The 26,141-nt window shown below is 37.3% G+C and overlaps 1 protein-coding gene across 1 annotated transcript in view; it reads left to right on the top strand.

Annotated features, from left to right (window-relative positions):
* GTF2H1 (general transcription factor IIH subunit 1) overlaps positions 1-26,141 on the top strand; it is a 37,372-nt gene that overhangs the window by 2,373 nt on the left and 8,858 nt on the right. Inside the window, exons 2-7 of the mRNA XM_044682439.1 lie at positions 16,244-16,415; positions 19,001-19,193; positions 19,833-19,998; positions 21,671-21,764; positions 23,427-23,576; positions 23,683-23,762. Of these exons, the coding sequence (XP_044538374.1) occupies positions 16,262-16,415; positions 19,001-19,193; positions 19,833-19,998; positions 21,671-21,764; positions 23,427-23,576; positions 23,683-23,762 (837 nt within the window). The 5' untranslated portion in view covers positions 16,244-16,261. The remainder of the gene's footprint in view (positions 1-16,243; positions 16,416-19,000; positions 19,194-19,832; positions 19,999-21,670; positions 21,765-23,426; positions 23,577-23,682; positions 23,763-26,141) is intronic.

Below are 26,141 nucleotides of genomic sequence, written 5' to 3'. Positions count from 1 at the left end.
GAATAGAGTAGTTTGCCATTTCCTTCTCCACTTTACAGATGAAGAAGCTGAGGCAAACAGGGTGAAGTGCTTTGTGCAGGGTCATACAGCTAGTGTCTTCCTGACTCTAGGTCTGATGCTCTTTTGATTTTATCACCTCACTGCCCTGTTATGTTGCATAAAATATTTTAGAAGATATGTTTTTGCTTATATCAATATATGTGAAATTTTCAGTGGACTTTTTGCATGTCAGCCTTAAACCTTTCCCCATTGAGGGAATCAACCCAATATCTTCACTAATCCTCTTCTTTTCTCTGGTTCCAGAAAATAAAGCAGCCTTGTTGTGCCTAACCCTTCCATTTGTGCTCTTAGTCCTTTTCCCTTCCATCCTACAGGACTTAATAATTCATCAGTCATTTTCACTGTCAAATTCATCTGGAATCTCTCTTCTTTATTAGTTCCTTCCCTTCTACATATAATATACCCAGATCCCCTCTTTTTTTTTCTTAATCTTCTCATTGCCCTTCTATTCCAAGGTATAAGTGGGAATTTGTACCTTTGAACTACCTTCTGTTGTGAGGAAGTTTACTAAATTGATAATTTCCTCACAATAGTTCCCCAAAATTCTCTTAGTATTTCCCAGAATTCCTCTCCTCTCTCCACGACGTTGCATGGTAATGTTTGTATATAAGTTTGGGGACTCCTCCCTCTCACTCTCTTCTCTCACTACGGGGGCTTGGGTTAGCTAGCTTTTTACTTTTAGTTATTATTAATAAACTTTATAAAATATAATACTTAGTTAATCTTAATCTTTACACCATCCAGCTCACATTCCAGCTCTCTCTCTTACTCTTCTGCTACTAAAAGTACATTTGATCACACCATTTTCCTCACTTCTGGGTTTGATTCTACCATAGAGACAGTTTGGCCTTTAGTGGCTATAATCAACCTCAAAGCCAGGAAGATAAAGGTTCAGGTCCTGTATTTGACACATACTGGCTTTAGAACAAATGCTCTAGGCCAGTGACTTCTTGATTGCCAAGTACAATGAGTGACCTTTTCTCCACCGTCTTTCATCTCCATTGATCTTTCTGCTAGATTAAACACTTCTAACCTCCTCTTTAAATATATCCAATCCTGCTTCTGCTCTAGACTGGTGGATTTTTCTTCAGCACCTAAGGTGGTTTATCTTCCATCTCCCTCCCCCAAATGGCTTATCTCTAGTCTCCCTTAGTGATACTATTTCTGTTTCTGTTACTTCACTTCCATTAGCTCATTCCATTTGCCTGTTGGATATCTTTACTTAGATATCATTCCAGCAGTACATCAAATTCAACTTGTACAAAATTAATTTAATCTTTTCACTTAATCCTCCTCTAAACTTCCTGTTTCTCTTTATGATAATGCCATCCTTTCAATACTCAAACCTAGCCTTTGGGAATCTTTGGTTCTTACTCTGTTCCCAACCTCATTTCTAGTTAGTTGCTAAGTCTTTTTTTTTTTTTTAAGATTTAAATATTTTATTTCTTTAGAAAAATTTTCCATGGTTACATGATCCATATTTTTACTTTCCCCTTCACCCACACATGCCCCCCAACCCCCACCCCCAGCAGTTGCTAAGTCTTCTTGATTCTACCTCTGTAGTCTCTTATCCCTCCTTTTCCTTTCCATTCATGGCCACCATTCTGGTTCTGGCCCATATCACCTTTTACCTAGATTATTATAATGGCCTCACGTACCATCTCCAGTTTCTTTAAATGATCTTTACATGCCTACCAAAAATTTCCTGTTTACCTGAAAAATTTGCTTAGGTTATTATTACTATTCATATATATAAATTTAAGTCTTCAGTGGAGCTTTTGATTAGACTCTGGTTGGTTCTTGAACATAGAGCTAACTGCTACCTAAGCAACCCTGCCAAGAAACAGTCATGGGAATGTCTGTAACTCCTCTGGGGTAGCCCCATTGGTGTTATTAACTTGAAACCATTTTCCCTTGAGTCTTGTGTATCTTCTCCATTCAAAACCCTTCAGTATCTCACCATTGCCTCTAAGATAGTATAAACTTTGTGACCTGCTTTACAAGGGCATTGTTACTCTCTCTCTCTCTCTCCAACTTTTACTTCACTATGTACCTGAATTAGTTTCCTACTCCACTCAAGCCAGATTGAACCACTAGCTATTTGCTGATTTGTCCTTTGTCCTCCTTTTTCTTCCTTATAGGCCATCCCACATACCTCAATATGTCACATCCATACTTCTATCTATTGAAATATTTCTCTTCCTTTTAGATCTAGATCAAGTGCTTCTTCCATAATACCTTCTGCCTCTGACTTATGGTTAAAAATACCTTCTCCGCCCAAATTTCTTAGAATATTATATTGTCTGGACCTCACAGAAGACATTGGTATAAGAAATATTTATTCTTTCAGACACTGAAAAATTACTGGTTTGGGTTTTAATTATCTACATCTACCTATGATATTTGATTACTGAATCCAAAAAGAGAATATATCTTTTTCTTGAATTCTTTTTTGCCATCTTTAACACAGCTTCCTGCTCCACACTCTTCAATAATAGCCATTCCTTTTACTCTCTCAGTTTGCCAGAGATAATGGAGTTCATAAATTTCTTGATTCCCCACTGCCATTTACAGATCATCTTACTACTACCATCTCTTTTAGTCTAATTTTTGAAACCGGTTACATCTGCATTTAGCTTTCCAATCCTTGTTTTATTGTCTATAGACATACAGGAGTATTAATAGAATTCAAAATTTGAAGGGACCACAGGTCGGTCTATACCTAAACAAAAATCCTCCTCTATATTGTATCTAAGCTAGCCATTATTCATTGAACTCTAATGAAGGGGAACTCCAAGGCATTTCATTCTACTTTTGGAAAGCTATAATCTTTATAAAGCTTTTCCTTATCTCAAGACTAAATTAGCTTCTCCATATTTCCCATCTGTTGTTCCAAAATCCTGCCCTTTGAGGATCAAGCAGTAATTCCTCTTCCATGCAAAATCATGTTTCCTCTAAGTCAGTGGTTCCCAAACTTTTTTGACCTACTGCCCCTTTTCCAGAAAAAATATTACTTAGCCCCCTGGAAATTAATTTTTTTTTTAATTTTAATAGCAATTAATAGGAAAGATAAATGCACCTGTGGCCATCATCGCCCTCCTGGATCGCTGCGGTGGCACCCACTTTGGGAATCACTACTCTAATGAAAATTTAGAGGGTGGCAATAGTTATTTTATTTACATCTCAATATATTAGTACAACAAATTATTCCTTCCCCTCCACATGTTCTTTCTCTGCTCATTTTCTTGTCTTCTCTTTTGGTTCTCCTTTTATTAAATAGTTTGCTAGTAGTAAGAACTGTATTTTATCTTTCCTATAAAGCTCAAATAATCTTGTTCTTCTGTTGTTGCTAAATAGTTGCTGAATAATTTCTGGAAGCCAAGAGTTGGAAGAAAAATTAACTTGAGGACATATCAAAATCCAAGTGGTCAGTTATCACACTCTGTGCAAATGAGTGACTCCCAAAGCTTTATGTCCAGTGTTAATCTTAACTCACTCCTCTTGCCTGGATATATCCTGCCTCATTCATCATTTTACTTCCTGGGTCTGGGACATAGCCCCACAAATTGGGACAGTGCATTGAGAACAGGAGAAGAAACAACCATTTATTAAGAGCCTGCTTATGCGCTAGGTACTGTGCTAATAAGCACTGTACAATTTTATCTCATTTGATCTTCACAACAGTGCTGTGAAGGTAGGTGATTTTATGATCCCCTTCTTTTCAGATGAGGAAACTTGAATAGACAAAATTGAGTGATTTGCCCAGAGTGTCTGAGACTGGGATTAAATTCAGGTCTTACTGACTCTAGAATCCTATCCACTAGACCATATTCCAGTGGTATGTTCCAGTCACTCAGTTTAATAACTATTTCAAGCCCTCACCATTACTCACATGGATTGTTTTCATTGCTTCCTAATTGTTTTCCTTGATTCCAGTTTCTCCCTAAAGCACAAGTCTATCCATGTTACTCTCTTGCTTTATGGTGCTTCCTCTAGGATAAAATTTAAAATTCCTTGCCTTAGCACTTCAGATCTTCCACAGCCTGACTTTGACCTACCTCTCCAGGCTCCCAAACTAGAGTAGCTATTCTTCAAACTCGCTGTGCCTCCATACATCCCCTCCAGAGCTATTCAAGTAAATTTTTTTTTTCAGATTCCTGATCTTCCTTCTCAATTCCAGTTAGATGCCAACTTTCCCTTAAAACTTTCCTTTATTTTCTCTTACTACCTGCCCCCATTCGAAAGTATTTTCTTTGTTCTTCACAACATTTGTCTGACATAGTTTAAAAGATATCCTCATTTTACAGATTAGGAAACTGAAATTCAAAAGAGTTAAATTATTTGCACCTTTGAATATAGGTCTTCCAGATCTTTGCCTGTATATAGATTCTATTCTCCTTTCTTACCCATACCTCATATCTGAGGGTAGGATAATTTAGGTTTTAGCTTTGGGATCCTTTGGTCCTAGAACCATGATGGCGAACTTATGGCACACATAGACCTCTCTGTAGGTATGCATGCCAAGGACCCAGGGGGGCCATCCGTGTAGCACAGAGTTCACCAGAGTTCCTAACTAGAAAGCCAAGAGGGAGGTACAGGTGGACTGCTACCCTCTCCCTCTCCCTAGTAAGAGTTAATAAGCAGGTCTCTTCAAGACCCTTGAAGAACAAGATTGCCCCACTCTTTCAGAATACAATGACCTCTTAATTACCTTTGGCCTAAGTGAGACAGAAATAACTTAAGTCTTTACTATACAAAGTATTTTTGGGATTGGGGGAAGTTCAAAACTTGTAATCTAGTGGGGGGGGGCGTAATTTATGACCCTAGGCTAGGCTAATAGCCTCTTCAGCTCCCTTCCCCAGTTTAGTTCAAAAGCAAACTTAGGCTGCTTTAATTTGCATTCTGAATCCCCTCACCTGTTATTAACCCACCCTTTTCAATTTCCATTCAAAGGGGTGCCTGCCTGAGGAAGAATAGATGGGCTAGAAGCTCTAGAAAACATAATAGTGGCTTGTCATAGGTAGTAATCTCCCAATCAGCCCTGTATCAGGATAAAAATTTGACTTCAATCCTTGACCATTTGCTAAAAAGGTTAATATGGAGGGTACCCCCTTCAGGAAGGCTGGAGGGTTATATTTACCTATAAATAAGGTGTTTTCCTGTAACCTGGGGCTTTTTTGATTTTTTTTTTTCTGGCCACTTTTTTCTTTCTCAAAGTGATGCATTTGAAATGATTTTTGGTTCCTTGAATAGTGGCTAAAGAGGCTGTACTTTGAAATTTTCACAGTCCCTTCATTTATATCTTATAGCTTTGGTTATGTACTAGGTTTGAGGAGATCATGATTCGCATGACTGGAGGGAAGCAGAGTGCTTACATCCCTCACCTCTCCCACTCCCCCAAGCCTGCCCTCTCCTTCCCTCCCCCTCCCCCCCAGCCATAATGCTTCCTCCCTCCCCTGGGTGGAGTAAGGGGGAAAGCAGTATGAGCCCAGCACTTAGTAAGGGGAGGGACACAAAATGTTGTCTGGGGTGGTGAGGTGGGGGCAGGGCCTGGAACTCCATCTCTAAAAGGTTGCCCATTGATAGCATAGAACAATCCCTTGAACATAATAGTGGCTTAATAAAAATAGATTTTGAGGAAAGGTATGCTATTTCCTAATGACCTTAAGAAATGATCCTTTACTAAAGCAAAATGAGACACCTCCCTTCCTCCTTCCCCCTCTCTTATATAATCCAATAAGAATTCAGTTGCTTACTATGTACAAGGCACTGTGATACAAAGGCAAAAATAGTTCCTATGCGCTAGAACAGCTATGGTGAACTTACAGCACCCATGCCAAAGATGGTATGCAGAGTACTCTCTGTGCTCACTGTCCTATCCCTCCCCCAGGTCATTACTAGAAAGGCAGAAGGATGTGAGCAGAGCTGCTCTCTTCCTTCTCTCCACCTTGCCAGACACACATTTTTTCACATCCCCACCCTTCTGCCCAGCAGCCCAATGGGAGTGCTTCCTCCCTCCCCTGTCTAGGGTAAGGTGGGTGGCTCATAGGCAGCAGAGCTGGAGAGGAGCAGAGAGCTTGGGCCACTCCCCTCCCCCATCTACACTGGCTGAGCACATTCCTTACTTGCACCCAGCAGCCCAGTGGCAGCTGGCACTCCATCTCTAAAAGGTTCACCATCACTACTCTAGAAGCTTAACAGTGGGGGAGGGAGAAGAGCACAGAGAATAGCAAGTAAATAGCTCATTGAATATGATTTGGAAAAGATTCTTTTTTATGTCATGGACCTCTTTGGCATTCTGGCAAAGTCAATGGACCATGAAATAATCATTTTTAAATGTAATATAGAATTACAAAGGAAACCAGTGATTTTGAAATCGTTCTCAAATTTTAAAAAAAATTTATTTTTTTTTTTTAAGTTAACTCTGGACCAGACATCAAAAAAGGCTTTCCTTAGGTGATGGGAAATGTGAGCTAATCCTTAAAGGGTGCTGGGAATTTATTAGGAAGGGAGATGTTTTCTAGCTATGAAGGCAGAGGGAGTTGGAGATGAAATTTTAAGTTTAAAGAATGACATCGTGGCCCATTTTGGCTGGAATATGAGAGCACTTGCAAAGAAACATTTGTAATTAACCCAGAAAAGGTAGATAGGGGCCAGATTTAAAAGACTTTTAATAATAAACTGGAATTTATATTTTATCACAATGGCAATTAGCAGCCTCTAAAGAATGTTTTAAGGGAGGAAAAAATTGGAGCAAGAATCGATTTTAAGAGACTATTGCTCTAGACCAGAAGAGTGGTAATGGTGGGCATTAGTATCAACTAGACTTGATATTTGATGGGAAGGCATTGAGAGTCAAGTCTAGGATGACTGGTTGCAAGTCTAGACGAGGCTACTGGTGCCCACAACAGAACCAGAAGTTTGAAGGAGGGGAAGTTTTTTAATATATTACATTTGAAACACTAGAAAGATCTCCAGTTAAGATGTGTAGCCAGAAGGTAGTGATTTGGGTCTGAAGTGCAGAAAAGAAATTAAAGCTAGACATAGAATTTGAAAACTATATGAAGATGATAAATCTATGTGCATTGATATGAGTTGACATAACAGATCCCAGATATCTCTCATAAAAGGTAGGTACTCATAACTTCAAACATTGTGTACCTCTGACATCTTCTGTAAGTTAAATATTAGAGTAATGGAAGTTTCATGGCATCCTGAATGATCCAGACTTCTTACATCTCCACTCCAGCCACAATCCTAGCCATAATACTGAACCTCATCATCATTGGAATTGCTCTTCATCCAAGGTGTCCTATTCTGAATTTCACCCCTCGATATAACTTCGTGTGATTTCACATCTCTCATTTGGATCCTCCAACCCTTCTTCCCAACTTTTAGTCCATCTATGTTCTACCTGTCCATCAACCTACTTCTCCCTTTACTTCCCTAACTGCTCAGCATGAACCATTTCATTGTAATTTCCAATAACACCCTAGATTCCCTTACCTCCTAACTTTCTCCCATATCTCTCAATCTCCAGCCCTATACAAGCTCTAGAGACACAGAAAGAAGAGAAAACACTAAAAGTATGTTTGATACAGAGTTGAGAGCTGAGTTTGAATCCTGTTTCTAACATTAGGTTGTGATACAGCCAATACATGTCAGTGGTGAAAATTGAATTCTGGGCTTCCTATCTCCAAAGCCAACTCTACCCACTATTCCATGCTTCTGACTTACTCTACCCACTATTCCATGCTTCTGACTTATTATAGCCACAAAAGTATAATTATGGCACCAAACTTTCTCATTCCTTCACAAGTCTCCAATCTTATTCATTTGTCCTTACTTTTCTAAACATGGCTCTTCATATATTATTTCACTGAAATGCTTGTGGCTGGATTTCAGTCCTCAGCATTAGGATTTCTCTGCATCTTTGCTTTATCACACAATTCTGTATCTAACCCTTCCACTTATCCTGTCAATCCTTTCCATCCTTGCTTCTTACCAAGACCTTGTGTTTTAGCATTTATCCTCTCATTTTCACATTCAGTTTTTCTTCTACTCATTCCTTCTTTCTATTCAACCTATAAACATACTCAGATCTCCCTCCTTTTTTTTTTTTTTTTAAACCTTAACTTCTGTGTGTAGGCTCCTAGGTGGAAGAGTGGTAAGGGTGGGCAATGGGGGATCAAGTGACTTGCCCAGAGTCACACAGCTAGGAAGTGTCTGAGGCCAGATTTGAACCTCCCATCTTTAGGCCTGACTCTCAATCCACTGAGCTACCCAGCTGCCCCTCCCTCCTTCTTTTAAAAAAAAAAAAAACTTTCAAATCTGAATATCACCATTCTATTTTTTTTTTTTTTACCTTAACTGCACACTTCTCAAAAGGGTAGTCTGATATATATATTTTTTACATAGCCCGTGCTATATTTTCCTTTGCTTAGTTTATTTACAAGGGTTTTGATTTATTTAATACAAGACTTTTGATTTTCCTTTTCAATGGGGAGGAAGGAGAGGAAAGAAATTGAATTTTTTTATTTTCCAAAAGGAGAGCCTACCTATTTCTAACCCTCCTTAATTTCTTGTAATCTGAGGTTGAAATTTTCTATCACCAATTCCAGTGACCTTTTTTTAACCTCCTAGATGTGACTGACATGTTTTGACACTATTGATCACTCACTTTTTTTTTTAATCTTACCTTCTGCCTTAGAATCAATACTATATATTGCTTGGTTTCAAAGCAGAAGAGTGGTAAGGGATAGGTAAGTAGAATTAAGTGACAAGTGACTTCCTCAGGACCACACAGCTAGGAAGTGTCTGAGGCCAGATTTGAACCTAGGACTCTAGGCCTGGCTCTCAGTCCATTGAGCTACCCAGCTGCCCCCTGTCACCCACTTTTTTTTTTTTAAGTATACTCTTACCTTCCATCTTGGAGTCAATACTGAGTATTGGCTCCAAGGCAGAAGAGTGGTAAGGGCTAGACAATGGGGGTTAAGTGACTTGCCCAGAGTCACACAGCTAGGAAGTGTCTGAGGCCAAATGGTGGAAGAGTGGTAAGGGTGGGCAGTGGGGGTCAAGTGACTTGCCCAGAGTCACACAGCTGGGAAGTGTCTGAGGCCGGATTTGAACCTCCTGTCTCTAGGCCTGGCTCTCAATCCACTGAGCCACCCAGCTGCCCCCCCTATCATCCACTCTTAATGAAACTCTTTTTCCTGGTTTCTGATAGGTACAGAGAAAGACAGTACCTTGCCCATAGGCATACAATAAATAAATGCCTTTTGGTTTTGATCTGATCACTTGTATACTCACTTTTCTTTATCTTCCTAATCCATTAATTGTTGAACACCAAGGTTCTTCTGTTTTCTAATTTCTTTTCTCTTTATACTCTCACCTAGTGATATCAACCACTCCCATAGCCTCAGCTATTAAAATATCTAGATGTTACCTATATCACTAGCCTGCTCCAGATTAATATCTCCAGTCACCAAAGTAACCAACTCATATCTCAATTTTAGCTTATCTCAAATCCAATTTATCCTTATAATCTATTTCCACTTTGTAATTTCTTTGTTTTAAATTAGTGGTGCCACAGCCTTCCCAGGTGTCCAGCATAAATCTCTGATTCTTTTTCACTCCCATATATACTGAGTTCTCTATTTTCTCTCCACAGTATCTACCCCTCAAGTTTCCCTTCCCAATACTATTCAAGTTCAAACCCTCATTATCTCTCCCTTAGACTAATTACCACAACAGCTTCCTATTTAGTCTTCCCGTCTCTGATGTCTATTACTTCTAGCCCTTCATAGTGCTTTCAGATTAATCTTCCTATTAAATAGCTTTGATCTTAAAGTTATTAGGCTTTTAGATTTATAACAATGAACCACAGAAATCATCTGGTCCAATCCCATTATTTCCCAGTTATTGACACAAACCCTAGAAGTGAAGGTGATGACTGACAGCTAATTAATAATGGTAAAACCAGAACCAAAATATCACTTGGAAGCTTTCAGTGGCTTCTCCCAATATTTCAAAATTCAAAGGTCTGTGATTTCATTGATAATATTACTCTCCACTGGCCTAGATTGTAATCTCGTGCTCAATATGACTGGGTTTTTTGTTTTTTTAGTTTCTGTGACTGGTCCCATCCTCTTGTTCTCTCATCTGAGTTGTGATTCTGTTATCCCAGCCAGGCTGAATATACCCTGGATTTTATTTCCCTTCTACCTTGGATGAGACTTATCTTACAGCCTCCCCACTGCCAACATACTTCCCAATGTTCCAGAAATCCAGTCTCTCCTGAAATACATCACTTTGTAGTTCTCTTTCTGTTCTCTTACTATTTTATAGTTGCTTAAAGGTTTTATTGTTTTCTACTAGACTATGAGGAGCATCAGAATAAATAGGCATTATAGATTGTCCCTACTTCTTCTCCTGTGTCCACCCAGCACAGTGTAAAACAATCAAGTATGTACATGTATAACCCAGTGGAATTGCTTGTCAGCTCAGGGAATGGGGAGGGAAAGAATATGAATTATGTAACCATAGAAAAATATTCTCAATTAATTTTTTTTTTGATGATCAAGTATTAGTTGAGTAATGGCTTAAACATTTCACTTTTCTCTTGCTTTAAGGGGGAAAGAGAGCAATGTAACTCAGTACTAAATGCTTATATGAGCATTTGCCTATCAACAGTCTCATGCAATCAAAGGGTTCTGTGTTAATAGGGACATGAGATGACTAAATCCCCTAAATTTCTTTCTTACATGTTAAAGGTTATAGTAATTGCAATGAATCTTAGGATATTCCTAGAATTCTGGTCCTTGGGAACTTTTATACTCTGTGCAGGTGGTAGGGGGCAGGGCAAGCTAGTCTAGTTGGTGGTTGCTACGTGAGGAGCTGTTATTTCATGGCTGCTATGGGCCAGACAGCTGAGGTGCAGGGGATAGCACAGCAGGAGCCAGGACTGGCCCTAGGCAAGAATGATCCTCAATAGAATCTACTAGAGCAGTGGTTCACAAACTTCTTTGGACTACCGCCCCCTTTCTAGAAAAAATATTTACTTAGCCCCCTGGAAATTAAATTTTTTAAAAATTTTAATAGCAATTAATAGGAAAGATAAATGCACCTATGGCCGTCAATGCCCTCCTGGATCGCTGCAGCACCCACCAGGGGGCGGTGGTGCCCACTTTGGGAATCACTGTACTAGAGGCTGGCCCCATAGACTTCTCACTTCATTATTTAAACCCAGGTGATAACATCTATATAAAGAATTTCAAAAGTACTGAGTCAACTGACCATGCTTATGACGGACCATTTCAAGTCATACTGACTACACCAACAGCCATTAAAATTGGAGAGAGGGACTCATGGATTCATTGTAGCCATGTAAAATGAGTAACTTCTGTTGATGGTGAATAATTGCCTATACACATTGATGGGCAAACTTTTTAAAGAGGGGGCCAAAGGAAAGGAAATGCTCATCTGTCAGTCTTTCTAAGGCAACTCTTTCAATGTTTCACTGTATTGTATCCTATTCATTGTATTCATCATATTAGGAATAATGTCACGCATTGGATAAGAACATTTAAGGGGAACCACATCTGGCCTGCGGGCCATAGTTTGCCCATCACTGGCCTATACTGATTGCATTTGACTAAGACCCCTATTGCTGGATCTGTACTATTTTGTTGCACTGTTTGTTTGATCCTTCTACTTCAACAAATTGCCCTTATAAGACAACACATATTGCCTAAATATATTTATTTGTTTGTTTGTTATAACATATGTAAATATATATAGCATATATATATAGTATTGACCTGATGTGTCTTTTGTAACATTTTGTGCCTTCTGTGGATTTTGCTGCTGTTGTTGTGTGTATTTTCTAGAATATATTATTGCTGCTATATCTCCATTGCTTTATCTACCTCATTTTGCACTCACACTGTGAATCATGGCAAGTTAAAGAGGAAATGAAGCTTATTTTTCAGCAAGTAACCTCTATATTTTACCTCTATGATTGTGAAATATATACATTTTTTATATTTTTCATTGTTGTTTTTCTTCCTGCATTTGCAATACAGTATTTGAGGTTTTTTCTTTTTCTTTTTTTTTTTTTTTCTTTTTTTTTTTTTTCTTTTTTTTTTTTTTTCTTTTTTTTTTTTTTTTTTTTTTTGAAGCACGTCACCAGTATTGAAAGATTTTTTTTTTTTAACTATTTTGATTTTGCGACAAATTAAGCTAAGATGTCCATTTACCTAGTATACAAATGAGTACTCAAAAAGCTTTGGACTATGGCAAACTGCCACCACTTATTTAAATATGAAATTTTTTGAATGTCAAATTCAAGAAAAAAGGGACCACAAAGGAGCACAGAAGTTAACCTGCAAAGTGTCACATGAGCACAAAAGGTAAAAGAGACCAAATCAATCCTACAGGAATTGATGAGATTCTGCGCAAATAGCACAAAGATTTGATCATGTGTGAGACTCGAGGTTGCAGCTTTTTAACGTGTTAAATGCGGGACTTCCTTGTACCACACTCTCTATCAAGTACATAACATCGATTGTTCTGGCTCCATTACCTGGGAAAGCAAAGAAAAGTATCGAACCAGGGAATGCTATTTTCTATTTGTTTCGAGATCTAGGCTTACCCCCCTCCCCCCCCCCCAATAATGTGATGACTTACTGTAGTCTAGGCTGCTAAATTGGGTTAGTGAGTGATTGTCATTGCAGGCGTATGGGACATGGGTTGCTACAAAAACCTGTTTTGATTTGTGAATTTTTCTAGAATTTTTTTTCATGTTTTTGCTGTTCTATATTTCACTCAAGAGGTTATTTTTTAATTTTTTTGATTCTTTAATATTTTTGATAATTGATTCATGTGCCTTATGACTCCACCATATATCCCTATGTGATTCCTATGTGTATCCCTGTATCCTCCTCGGGGGGAAGGGGAGGGATGTATTTTTATTTTATAATGAAAAAGCTTTAAGGTCCTTTTGAGAGAAAAAAAATTTTTTTAAAGGTAAGAAATTTACTGCCTCCTGGAATCCAGAGACTGAACTCCTTGTGGAAGATGCCATGGAGATGCCCTTAATACGCTGCACACTGCTCCAGGAGTTCCTGAGCAAATTGAATGTGCAGAATTGAACTTTGGGGAGTTGGAATACATTTGTTTATGTGTACTTTGTTGTACCAAAGGGGACTTCCCCCTAATTGGTTTTGTTCTTGATTTCCCTTTTGTTTCTTTGTCCCCAAATTGTATTTTCCCTGTGTGAATATTGTATGTACCTTATTTAATTATGTTTTTTAAATGATCCATTGGGAAGACTGGTCCCAAAGAATCACAGGGGGAATGTGCAGGTGGAAAATTTGCTACACCTGAGTTACATTCCCATCATCCTTTTAAGTTACTTTTGACATTTGAAGATAAATTTGGCTGAGACCCATGCTGTGGGACTCTTTTTTGAGAGCTTGTACTTTTGGTAAAGTGCTGCAGGTATGAATCTCTGGCTTTTTTTGCTCTGCTCACTTGACTGAAAGAATCCTTTTCTTTTCCCTCTCTTTTTGATTTATTAAAATCCTATATATTTTTAAATACTAGGAGTATGCATTCATTTTTACTCCTACAACTCTTTGTTCATAGGTGGGAATAGGTAGAGGCAGGATACAGATACTTTCTAAAGGAAAGCATATCCCCAGAGAGTGTTTTGGAAGGACTCCAGTGACAGAGTCCTGATCTTGTAGCTGAGAAGCTAGTATGTTGCAGTATTAGAGCCAAGCATGGGACGAGAAGGGGAGAGAGGGGATTAAAAATAACTCCTGGGCCAGGGTTCCAAAAACACTCAAGAGCTGTCTAAAAATTACACTTTCAAAAAAAACCTACTTCTATCTTGAAGAGTTGAAGGAGAGTAGTGTACTTCCTAGTGAAGCTATTAGATATATTATTAGCTTTTGAAGATTGATTCAGTTCACCAAACATTAAGTTCCTGCTACATGCAGAAACTACCAGGTACTAGGAGATAAAAAAGGCAGTTATCCCACAAGCCCTGCTGTCATGAAGTTTACAGTGGGATAGTATTGAGTAGAGTACTGGGGAAACCCAAGTACTGGCTCTGGGATTCTAGCATCCAGATTAACTAGGTCCTCTCTTACTGAGGAGGAAACTAACTTGAAATATACAAAGCTTGTTAAGAAATTCTAACTGAAATCAAAGAGAGTAGTTAAGGAGATTTAATCATTAAAAGATAAGGTAAAAGAGTAACTGAAGCATAAGATAGTTATTCAGTCCCTGAAATTAAGGATTTGAGACTTTGTATCAAAAGAAGTTTTGTTTGGAGATATAGCACAAAACTACATTGTGGGAAATTCATATTGAATTGTGAAGTTTCTCCTCTAAGATATGAAACTGGGTTGGCTCCTCTCTTTTGTTTACATCCTAACTGGATTAAGGGCAGGGCTGAGCAGCTATGATGAACCCTGATTCAAAATGTGCTCAGGAGCCATGTTAGGAAGTATGGGGGGGGGGGGGGGGGTGCAGCTGGGTAGCTCAGTGGATTGAGAGCCAGGCCTAGAGACAGGAGGTCCTAGATTCAAATCTGGCCTCAGACACTTCCCAGCTGTGTGACCCTGGGCAAGTCACTTAACTCCCATTGCCTAGCCCTTACCACTCTTTTGTCTTGGAGCCAATACACAGTATCCAAGACAGAAGGTGAGAGTTTTTTATTTAAAAAAAAAAAAGAAATACTGCCTCTTAAAAATTTCAATCATTACAATATAAGCAACCGATTAAAACAGTAGAGGAAAATGAACTTGGGTGGTGAATTTAGGAAACCCAAATTAGTCTCACCTTTACTTCTTAACAAACGCACTAGGCACATATGGTTTTTTTGTTTTTAATTTTTCTGAATATATTTTCCTTATTAATTAAAATGGAAAATTGGACTAAGTGATGATCTCTCCTCCTAGCTCAGGTGGTCAAATTATATTTTCATTTTAATCAATGAGAAAAATAGAAAAAGAAAATTTAAGTGCTTCCCAATCAAAATGCAAATTCAGGGGTATGGTTTTTTATTTTGAATAATTATGATGATGCCATAAATTTTTTAACTAGTAAACTTAAAATTGGCTAATGAGCAGCACCTTGATGGATTTGTATATATAGAATGGATTAGTGATTAGGGTACTAGGCCTGAAGTCAAAAGGACCTGGGACACTCCTAGCTGTGTGATCCTGGACAAATCACTTAATCCCAGTTGCCTAGTCTTTATTACTCCCCTGCCTTGGAATTGATCTTTAAAATTATTCTAAAACAGAAGGTAAAGGTTTAAAAAAATTAAAACTAGCTAATGCTTCTATAGGCATAATAGGAAATAATTCAAAGTAAATTTATTTTTTAAAACTGTACAAGAGTGTTTGTAGCAATATTATACATAATAACAAAAAGAGAAAACTAGAAAACCACCAAAATGCCAATGTTTGGGGATTGGCTATGTAGATCTCAGCTACCATAAGTAATGGCATACAGAAAATATACAAAAATAAGAAAGTATCTATGGAAATAATACAGATGGGAAAAAGCAGAGCTAGATTGGTTGTGCTATTTTTTTAATTGTATGAATTTATAGTCTTAAAAACCCAATGGATTTTATATTTAGTGAATTAAAGATAACTGTCATTGAGTCCTATGCTCAATCTTATGATTAAAAAGTATACTATTTAAATTACAGCCTAGAAGCAGCTATATGGCTCAGGGGATAGAGAGCCAGGCCTAGAGAAAGGAAGTCCTGGGTTCAAATGTGACCTCAAAACACTTCCTAGCTATGTGACCCTGGGCAAATCATTTAACCCTAATTGCCTAAAACTTATTGTTCTTCTTCCAGAGAACTGACTCTTTGTATCAATTCTAAGACAGAAGGTGAAGGTTTTAAAATAAAATTAATTTTACAGCCTGAGAGTCATACTATATGAGCCTCACTGTACTGGTTAATATCATTAAATTGAACAAAATAGATAATTGCTTTTAAAAAATTTTAACTGCTATAGAAACCAAAGATAACAGAAGCTTTACTTAGAATGCTAGAATTATGTCTTAAATGTTAACTCCTACATGAGCAACATTTTTGTGCCTTGTTAATTAACATCGGACCTAAGAGGATAACTTTATCTTCAATTTTCTCCAGTAGCACCTTGTAGTCAGCATGGCAACTTCATCAGAAGAAGTTTTACTGATTGTAAAGAAGGTGCGTCAAAAGAAGCAGGATGGAGCCCTGTACCTCATGGCAGAAAGGATCGCTTGGGCACCTGAAGGCAAAGACAGATTTACAATCAGCCATATGTATGCGGACATTAAATGTAAGTCAGTCACCTCAAGCAGAAATTTGTTTTTTTAATATTTCAATAACTGAATTTCAATAAGTTCTGTCTCCTTTGTAGTCCTGTATATTTTGTTTTATGCATTTAAAAACATGATTCTGGGAAGAGATCCCCAAGCTTCACCAGACTGCCCAGAGGATCTATGACAAACAGTTCTAAAAGTTATAGGAGCAGTCGTAGGTTATACTTACAAGTACATTTCAAATTACTGTCATCTACTTGAGAGGCAGCATGGAATTGTGAAAAGAACCCGCCTTGGAGCCAAGGAGACGTGGGTTCCACTCCCAACTCTTCATAAGTTGCCTTTGTGACCCTAGCACTTGACCTCTTAGTGTGCTAGGCAGCTCTCTCAGACCATAAGTTATAGAGAAATGCCAGGCCACATTGGATGATGGGAGTTTCCTCATCTAAAACGTACCTATATTAATGAAATCACTGGTGCAATCACTCTCTGTCCATGTGCTCTGTTTATGTGAGCTATCTGGATATTTGACCAACAGCTTTAGGAAATCATGAAATACTTTGCATGGGTTTGGAGTTTTTTGAGGTTTTTGTTTTTTAAGTAGGGTATAAGAATGTTGCATGTTTTATTTAGCTATAAAGCCATTAAAAATCTTTTTGTTTACCCCCAAGTTTGTAAGTTTAGCTTTGATGATCAGGGTAAATATAGAACTTTGTGAATTGACAGGAAATTTGTTACATTGTATTTTTAGCAACATTTACCAAATTGTTTTTCTATTTTGGTTCTAATTGGAATTTGAATCTGTTCTCAGAAAATAATGCTCCACTGGTCTCAACTTGTGTGAGGTCCATGACTGCATAGACAAGTAAAATCTTAGCAGAATTATAGCTTAGAACTGTTCTGATTCACAAGAAGTAGCTATTCTCTGTTGCTATGACATGTATAACATAATACTATATTAATGAGTTAATGCATCAAAACAGAAAATCTGAGATATAGAAAATACTTAGAAAAGTAGGAAAACTGAATTGCTCCCAGTGAATTCCCAAATTAGTGATGCAGTGGATAGAGAGCCAGGCCTACAGACAGGTAGTCCTAGGTTCAGATATGGCCTCAGACTCTTCCTAGGTTGTGTGACCCCAAATGAGTCATTTAACCTGTTACCTCGCCCTTACTGCCCTTCAGCCTTAGAACAGATACTAAGAATTGATTCTAAGACAGAAGGTATGGGGATTTTTATTGTTATTGTTAAGTGAATTCCCATTAGAGGTCAGGATTTAAGGAACACAAGTCCAGATACAGCCAACTGTTCCACAGCTTAACATTGAGTATTCTTAGAATGTTAGAAATATTCTCTACATATGAGTGGCTCCCTAGTCAAGACTCCCTTGCATAAATGAAAATGTACTTATTAACTGTGAGTTCCTTGAGAGCAGGCAGGCTTTTTGGCTTTCTTTATATCCCTAGAGCTTAGCACAATATATTTAATAAATGTTTTTTTGACTTACTGTGTGCTAAGAGAGAAGTTTGAAATGTCCAGTAGGCAATTGGTGGTGTGTCACTAAATCTTAGGAGAAAGGCTAGTTGGATTTTTGCTTCATGTACACAGACATGATAAACCCCTGAAGCTGATGAAGCTACCAGGTAAGTAGACTAGAAGCAGGATCACCAATTAGGCTTTTGCCAGATAGTTAAGGAAAGATCTGAATTAGAATGAAAATCACTTTCCTGGTCATGTTGAGTGGCGCAGGGGGAGGCCAACTGAATCTGATTTCATCCACATGGAAGATTCCTATTCAGAGACTACCTACAGCAGTGCAGATCTAGTTTGTCCCTAGCTTCTAGTCTTGGAGGACTACCTCAAATACTGAGAATTACTATTTTTTAGGGTCAGAACTTGAACTGGTTACTCCCTTCAGTTATATCCAGCAAAATTAATTTCACATAAAATTTTTAGAAAGACATCTTAACACTTATTGTGGGTATAGCCAGATTTGGAGCCTACCAAAAATGCCAGCTGACTAAAAGCCTTAAGTTGACAGTTCTTCAGCTGAATATAAAAGGAGCTTATATATGTGAAAATTCTATTAGTATATTATAATGAAAAATAAAATTGTTTAAATAAAGAAAAAAGTTTTGGTTTCTAAAGAAGGGGTGGGAAGTTGCTATGAAACCTATTCATTCCCCTAGGCAACTATTTCTCTGTTAACATCAAGAAATCTAAACTTGTCATGGTGGGTTTAGCTTTGTGAATGATTTTAAAAGAAAATATCCTGTTTAATATGATGTATCTGATCCTAGAACTCAGTGTAGCATTGATATAGACACATAGATGAGAAGTTTCCAGAGGGACCTTTTGCCCCTCAAAAACAAGAATATACTGCTTGGAAGCCTGCGCTTCTTCACGTGTTGAAGCAGTGGCTTGCTTGTGGGCTTGGTTTTAAGACAATTGAGGCTCCTCGTCACCACACGGAGGGATCAGGGTGCCTGGACCCCTTAGTAAGACCCCGTTCTTGGGAAGAAATAGGCATAGTCTATTATCTGAAGTCCTATGTCAGCCAACGAACACTAAATAACTAATTAACCTCACGTTTGTTTTTAGGCCAGAAAATCAGTCCAGAAGGAAAAGCTAAAATCCAGCTTCAGCTGGTGCTACATGCAGGAGACACAACCAACTTCCATTTTTCCAATGAAAGCACAGCTATAAAGGAGCGAGATGCTGTGAAAGATCTTCTTCAGCAGTTGCTACCCAAATTCAAGAGGAAAGCCAATAAAGAACTGGAAGAGAAAAACAGGTGAAGGACAAGGAGAAGCCAGAGTATGGTCTTCCAAGACCAAACTGCCTTTTTGTTTCTTTTCAACTATACTTTTGTTATCCCTACTTGTTGCTACATAAAGAATTACCCCCTGTAGGGGTAGGAAAAAAAAACAAAAAAACTTTAATTTTTCAGATTACTTTTGGATATGCTCCCATTTAATCCAAACAATAACAGAAATAGAAATTAATTTTGAAAGGTAAATGGGGAAGATGAGCGTCCACTTAGATATCAGAGAAGATGTCTAGTCTTAGAGTGTTTTGCCAGACCTAAACTACAGAAATGAGAGTAGAGGTTGGGAGGGATTGTTTTAGGATTTGAGTTTAAATTAAACCTTACTGTACTTCAGACCATCAGTACACATGAAACTCAGTGTTTCAATAATGGTCAAAATTTTCCTGGGTAAAACAGTTACTATAAAAGGTTGCTGAAAATTTCTCCCCCTCACACCATTCAAAGCAATAGTGCTCTTTTATTACCATACCTACCTCCCCAAATATGCCCCTTTAATATCAGTTCAAGATTATGTATTTTGATACTACTTGCTTTTGAAACTTGAAGCTAAATGATACATTATTCTAGAAAGTTCAATTTTTATTTAATACATTCTATCACCAGAATGCTGCAAGAGGACCCTGTCTTGTTTCAGCTTTATAAAGACCTGGTGGTGAGTCAGGTGATAAGTGCTGAGGAATTCTGGGCCAATCGTTTAAGCATGAATACTGTGGATAGCCCTGCAGCATCCAATCACAAGCAAGATGTGGGCATTTCTGCAGCATTTCTGGTATGTGACCTGTCTTATCCTCAGACTTCTAAAGAAAGAGAAATTGGAAATTATATGTCTGATAGTATAAAGAAGAAGTTTATAATGCTTATGCCAGCTCTTCCACAAGAGCTTTGGCATTTTCTTCTAGTAAGAGTAAAATATTACATTAAATTTTAAATTCTATATCTTGTGTTCTCAGTCCCTTAAAATAACATTGTATGCTTATTTTGACTGCTCTTTTTTGCCTTTTTTTGCCTTCTTGTCTTTTTGACTGAATTCTGAGTAAATTAGTCTAGTTCTGAAGCTATCTGAGCTTTAAACAAAGCAATTTATTTTCAATTATAGCCTACTAACCAATCCTTGTTTCCCCTTTGTTTTAATTAATGACCTCACCTGTCCTGAAAGTTACAGAACTTCTCATGCATTTTTGTAGTTATCAAAATTAAAATGCATAACAAAATTGAAAGGTAGAAGAACATAGTTGGTAGAGCTGACCTCAAAATCATTAGGGCCTGCATGAGTTCAATCTCACTTCTGACACAGAGTTGGTTTTTTATTGTTTTTTTTTTTAAACCCTTACCTTCCATCTTGGAATCAAATCTGTGTATTGATTCCAGAAGGCAGAAGAGTGGTTAAGGGCTAGACAGTGGAGGTCAAGTGACTTGCCCAGAGACACACAGCTGAAAGTGTCTGAGGTCAGATTTGAACCTAGAACCTCTGGTCTCTAGGCCTGGCTCTCAATCCACTGAGCTACCCAGCTGCCCCCACGCATAGGTTTTAAGAGTCTCACAAAGTCACTTGTTCTCTCAGGACCCCCGGCAACTGTTTTAGACTGTAGGTGGCTGGTCCCCATTGCTAGAAGGAAATTATTCCCCTAGGAATTCTCTGAATGAGAGAAATCATAGGCCTAGCCCCCCAAAAAGTTGTGGTTTTTTTGTTTTGTTTTTAAACAAAGTTAAATAATGACTATTTCATTTTGAAAGCAGATAAGATTCTTAGGAAAAGATTAATGCCCAGCAGAAAAAAATAAACAGTTGCCATTGCTGAATTGGAAATATTATGCTGTCCTCTTTGAACCAAAATAACATTCATTTTACACATTATTGAATACTTTCTATGTGCAAGGTACTTTGTTAGGCCTAATTAGTCTATCATGAGAGCAGTTACTGAGATCTTACTTAAACTCAACAATTTGAGGACTTATTGTCTACAAATCGCACAGATACAGAACTGGATTCAAAAATAAGATAAAATTTCTGCCCTTGAGAAGTTGATAATTTAGCAGAGAGAGAACATGTTTTATTATTAAAATGTATCCATTAACATTAATTAGATATTTATAAAAGGAATAGTAACTAGGATTTCTTTTATCTGAGGAACATACCACCACCTTTCTTATAAACATCTACCAATTATCCAGCCCTTTGCCATTCGTGCACTTACTCTTTTTGCTACATTAGAAGTAAAATGTTTTAGAGGTTGGCTATTGGGTATAGAAAACCAGACCTTTGGAGCCTGGCTTAGTAAAAAAAAAAAAAAGAAAAAGCTCGGGGAGGAAATAGACAACACCCCAAATGGTTGAAAAGGCCAATGAGAAGTTTTGTTCCCTGTATCCAATCTATGGTTAGCCCTCAAGGATCATTCTTCTTGTCTCATTCTGATTGGCTTCTGTTTCTGTTCTTTCTCATAGGCTGATGTCCGCCCTCAGACAGATGGCTGTAATGGCCTAAGGTATAATTTAACCTCTGATATCATTGAGTCCATATTTAGGACCTACCCAGCAGGTAAGAAGTTACTATTTCCAATATTAAATGCACGCACACGTGTTTGTGATGCAATACATCTTGAAAGATGGCTTCCAATTCTTGCTGTTACTTTATTGATTAAAGAGCCTTTCTTGTCATCCTTTTCAGAATTTTATCTTATAGCTAAACTTAATTTGATCAGATTAGGTTTCTCTGAAAGACTAATCATTTTTATTTTTGGATTCATAGAGTGAATCGCATAATCAAAATTTTGTTTAATCTAGAATGATATATTCAGTGATTTTGTCATCCACTACTTATGGCTAGATTCAATGTAATTAATCTCATTCATGGTCTCAAAGTTAGGTGAAACTTGCAAACTTTCAGGTACCACCTACCTACCTGACTATCCATACTCGGACTCCTTTGTAGTCCTGCCATCTCTTTGGGACTATGCCAAGGTTCTATCCCAGATCTTCTTTCTCTGTTAATTTTCATTCTTAAATCTCATCTCTCCTATTTAATCAAATGAAACCTGAATATATATATACCCAGCCTTGATGTCCTGCATGCCAGGACATCATCTAATCTGCCTCCTAGACTTAGCCACTTAGTGTCTCATTGAAACTCATGTCCAAATAGCTCATATTTCTCCAGACCCACCCCCTCAATTCCTATTTATGTCTAGATCACTACCATTCTCAAGTCTCCAAGGTCCTATCCTCCAAAAAGCATCCTTTACCTTCTTTGCCTGCCAGCAATGGCCAGGCATCTGTCAGTTGCCAAGTCCAGTCAGTTCTGCCTCCTCAAAATCTGTGACTTGTATTTCCTTCCTCACCTCTGGCACAGGCCTAACCACGTCATACCCTTGACAACTTGCCTTTTCAGACTGATTGACCATTACTATCTCTCACACAACCTCTACTACAGCTAAATTAGTCTTTTCACTGTTTGCCACATAAGATGTTCTGTCTCCCATTTATGTTTACACTGTCTCCCAAACCTGGAATGCTCTCCTTCTGTGCCTTGGCCTGCTAAAACTTCTAGCTTCCTTTAAGAGCTCCTCCTAATTCTTCTAGTTGTTAGTGATTTTCCTTCCTTCCTAAAAAAGATTATTAATTACATTATATTCATTTATATTTAATTGTATCTAGGTTGTTCCTTTTCCCTGCCCCCCACCCCTTTACTCCCCCAATGACAAAAACTATTGTGCTTTTGTTCTTAAGTTTTATCATCATTTAGTACGGCATATACTGCTTGTTGAATTAAATTACCTTTTGCACAATTCCCTTGTACATATCTGTATTCCTTACTTAAATGCCTACACTGATGGGGAACTCACCTCCTAAATCATTCCATTCAATTTTTCAACAATTATTAAACTATATATTAGATTATTATTTATAGACATAGTCTACCTCTTTATGTATGTAATCCATGAGTTCTAATTCTTCCCTTTGGAACCACATCAAATGAATATAGTCCCTCTTCCACCTTAGGATCTTTCATAAATTTTAAGAAACATACTACCCAACTTAAATCTATTATTCTTCAGACTAATTATTCGTGGCCTTGTTTGAGTTCCCTTTAAGAGTTTTAAATAATGGAAATTTGTTTGATTTGTTTTGCTTTTAACTGGTGTCTAGATTCTCTATAGCTTTTTTAATTATACATCATTATCTGTTCTGTGTTTCCCCACAGTAAAAATGAAATATGCAGAAAATGTTCCACATAACATGACAGAAAAAGAGTTCTGGACAAGATTTTTTCAGTCCCATTATTTTCATAGGGATCGACTTAACACAGGGTCAAAAGATCTCTTTGCAGAGTGTGCCAAAATGGATGAAAAGGGTGAGTGATCTTTGTTATCACTGTCAGCATTCTGGTTTTCATTAAGGGCTATTTCTTCCTAAAATAGTGTGAATTGACTCAAAGTTGAGTTTGTTTCATTTTCTAGGTTTAAAAACAATGGTATCTCTAGGAGTGAAAAACCCACTACTAGATTTGACAGCACTGGAGGATAAATCATTAGATGAGGTAAGGAGAAGTGTAAGAGTTTTTATTAGGGAAGAAAAGGATCTCAAATTTATAGTTTTTAAGCAGCTCAAAGCAGAAATTCTTAGCCTCAGGGTCCACAGATAGATATTTTGGGGCCTGGGCTTGGATGGGAATTAAATCCTTAATTTCTACTAACTGCTAACTGAAGCTTAGCATTTCTTTCAGCTGTGTTTGTTTCAGCAACAAACCAGTATTTTTTTTTAATTACCACTTTTTAAAATAACATGTAGAAACAATTTTTTATAGTTTTTTGATTCAGATTCTCTCCCTCCCTCTACACACAGACTCTCCCACCCCTATTGGTAAATATCTGTTTTAGGTTATACTAGTACTTTTCATGTAATACTTATTTCCGTATTCCCATGCTTTGACAGAAGATAAATATCACACATACAATTTAAAAAAATCATGAAAGAAATAAAGTGAATGATGACATGTTTTGATCTGCAGCAGTTTCCTACAGTTCCTTCTTTGGCTTTAGATAGCATTTTTTAGCATGAGTCTCTTTGGATTATCTTGGGACCTTGTTTTGCTGATAATAGTTTAGCCTAGTCCAGTGATGGGCAGACTTTTTAAAGAGGGGGCCAACAGAAAGGAAATGCTCATCTTGTCAGTCTGTTTCTAAGGCAACTCTTTCAAAGTTTCATTGTATTCGGCAAATTAGGAATAATGTCAGAGGTTTTTGTTATAAAGATTTTTTTCCCAGTTGTTTCTGTTCTGATTTTGTTTGCATTGTTTTTGTTTGTACAAAAACTTTTTAATTTAATGTAATCAAAATTATTTATTTTACATTTTGTGATTTTTTTTTTCTTACTTTTGCTTGGTTTTTAAATTTTCCCTTTCCCATAAATCTGACAAGTATACTATTCTGTGTTCACCTAATTTTCTTATAGTTTCCTTCTATATATTCAAGTCATTCACCCATTCTGAATTTGTCTTGGTATAGGTTGTGAGATGTTGATCTAAACCAAATCTCTCCCATATTGTTTTCCAATTTTCCCAGCAGTTTTTGTCAAATAGTTGATTTTTATCCCAAAAGTTGGGCTCTTTGGGTTTATCATACACTGTCTTGCTGATATCACTTACCCCAAGTCTATTCCACTGATCCTCCCTTCCGACTCTTAGCCAGGACCATATTGTTTTGATGACTGCTGCTTTATAGTATAGTTTAATATCTGGTACTGCTAGGCCCCCTTCCTTCACGATTTTTTAATTATTTCCCTTGGTATTCTTGATCTTTTGTTCTTCCAAATGAACTTTGTTATAGTTTTTTCTAATTTAGTAAAGTTTTTTGGTAGTTTGATAGGTATAGCACTAAATAGGTAAATTGATTTGGGTAGGATGGTCATTTTTATTATGTTAGCTCGTCCTACCCATGAGTAATCAATGTTTTTCCAATTGTTTAGATCTAGTTTTAATTGTGTGGAAAATGTTTTGTAGTTGTATTCATATAATTCCTGTGTTTGTTTTGGCAGATAGATTCCTAAGTATTTTATATTGTCTAGGGTGATTTTAAATGGTGTTTCTCTTTCTATCTCTTGCTGCTGTGATGTGTTAGAAATATATAGAAATGCTGATGATTTATGTGCATTTATTTTGTATCCTGCAACTTTGCTAAAGTTATTGATTATTTCTACTAGCTTTTTAGTTGATTCTCTAGGATTTTTTAAGTAGACCATCATATCATCTGCAAAGAGTGACAGCTTAGTCTCCTCATTGCCTATTTTAATGCCTTCAATTTCTTTTTCTTCTCTAATTGCTACTGCTAATGTTTCCAGTACAATATTAAATAATAGAGGTGATAATGGGCATCCTTTTTTTTTTTTACACCTGATCTTATTGGGAAGGCTTCTAATTTATCCCTATTGCATATGATGCTTGTTGATGGTTTTATATATATACTGTTTATTATTTTTAGGAAAGGTCCTTCTATTCCTATACTTTCTAGTGTTTTCAATAGGAATAGATGTTGCTCTTCAGCTCTTAATCTTAGACCTAGGTCACTCAGAGATGGTGACTTGTCTGGTGTCCCTTTATAGGAATGAGTCTAGGTTTTTCTGACTCTGGGGTTAGCTTTCTATGCACTATGCCACATGATCTCTTTTCTTTGTCATTCTGCATTTTAGTCAGTATTCAATAATTTTAGCAGTTAATACATCATAATACTATAGCTATTATCATTGGAGGAAGGATGGTGTATAATTTTTTTAGATATCAAAAGAGCTCTGATCCTCAAAGAAACTTAAGAAACTGTGCAAGTGGTTTTTCTTCCAGGGCTGTGTTTAGGTTTGGGGAGAGGGCTTTAGTTTTGGGTTTGGGTTCTGCTTTATTTTTAAATATTTTATGTATAATAGTGTA

Source organism: Gracilinanus agilis, chromosome 6, assembly GCF_016433145.1.
Source record: "Gracilinanus agilis isolate LMUSP501 chromosome 6, AgileGrace, whole genome shotgun sequence".
NCBI classification, from domain to species: domain Eukaryota; kingdom Metazoa; phylum Chordata; class Mammalia; order Didelphimorphia; family Didelphidae; genus Gracilinanus; species Gracilinanus agilis.
This window is presented reverse-complemented; position numbering and strand designations above follow the sequence as displayed.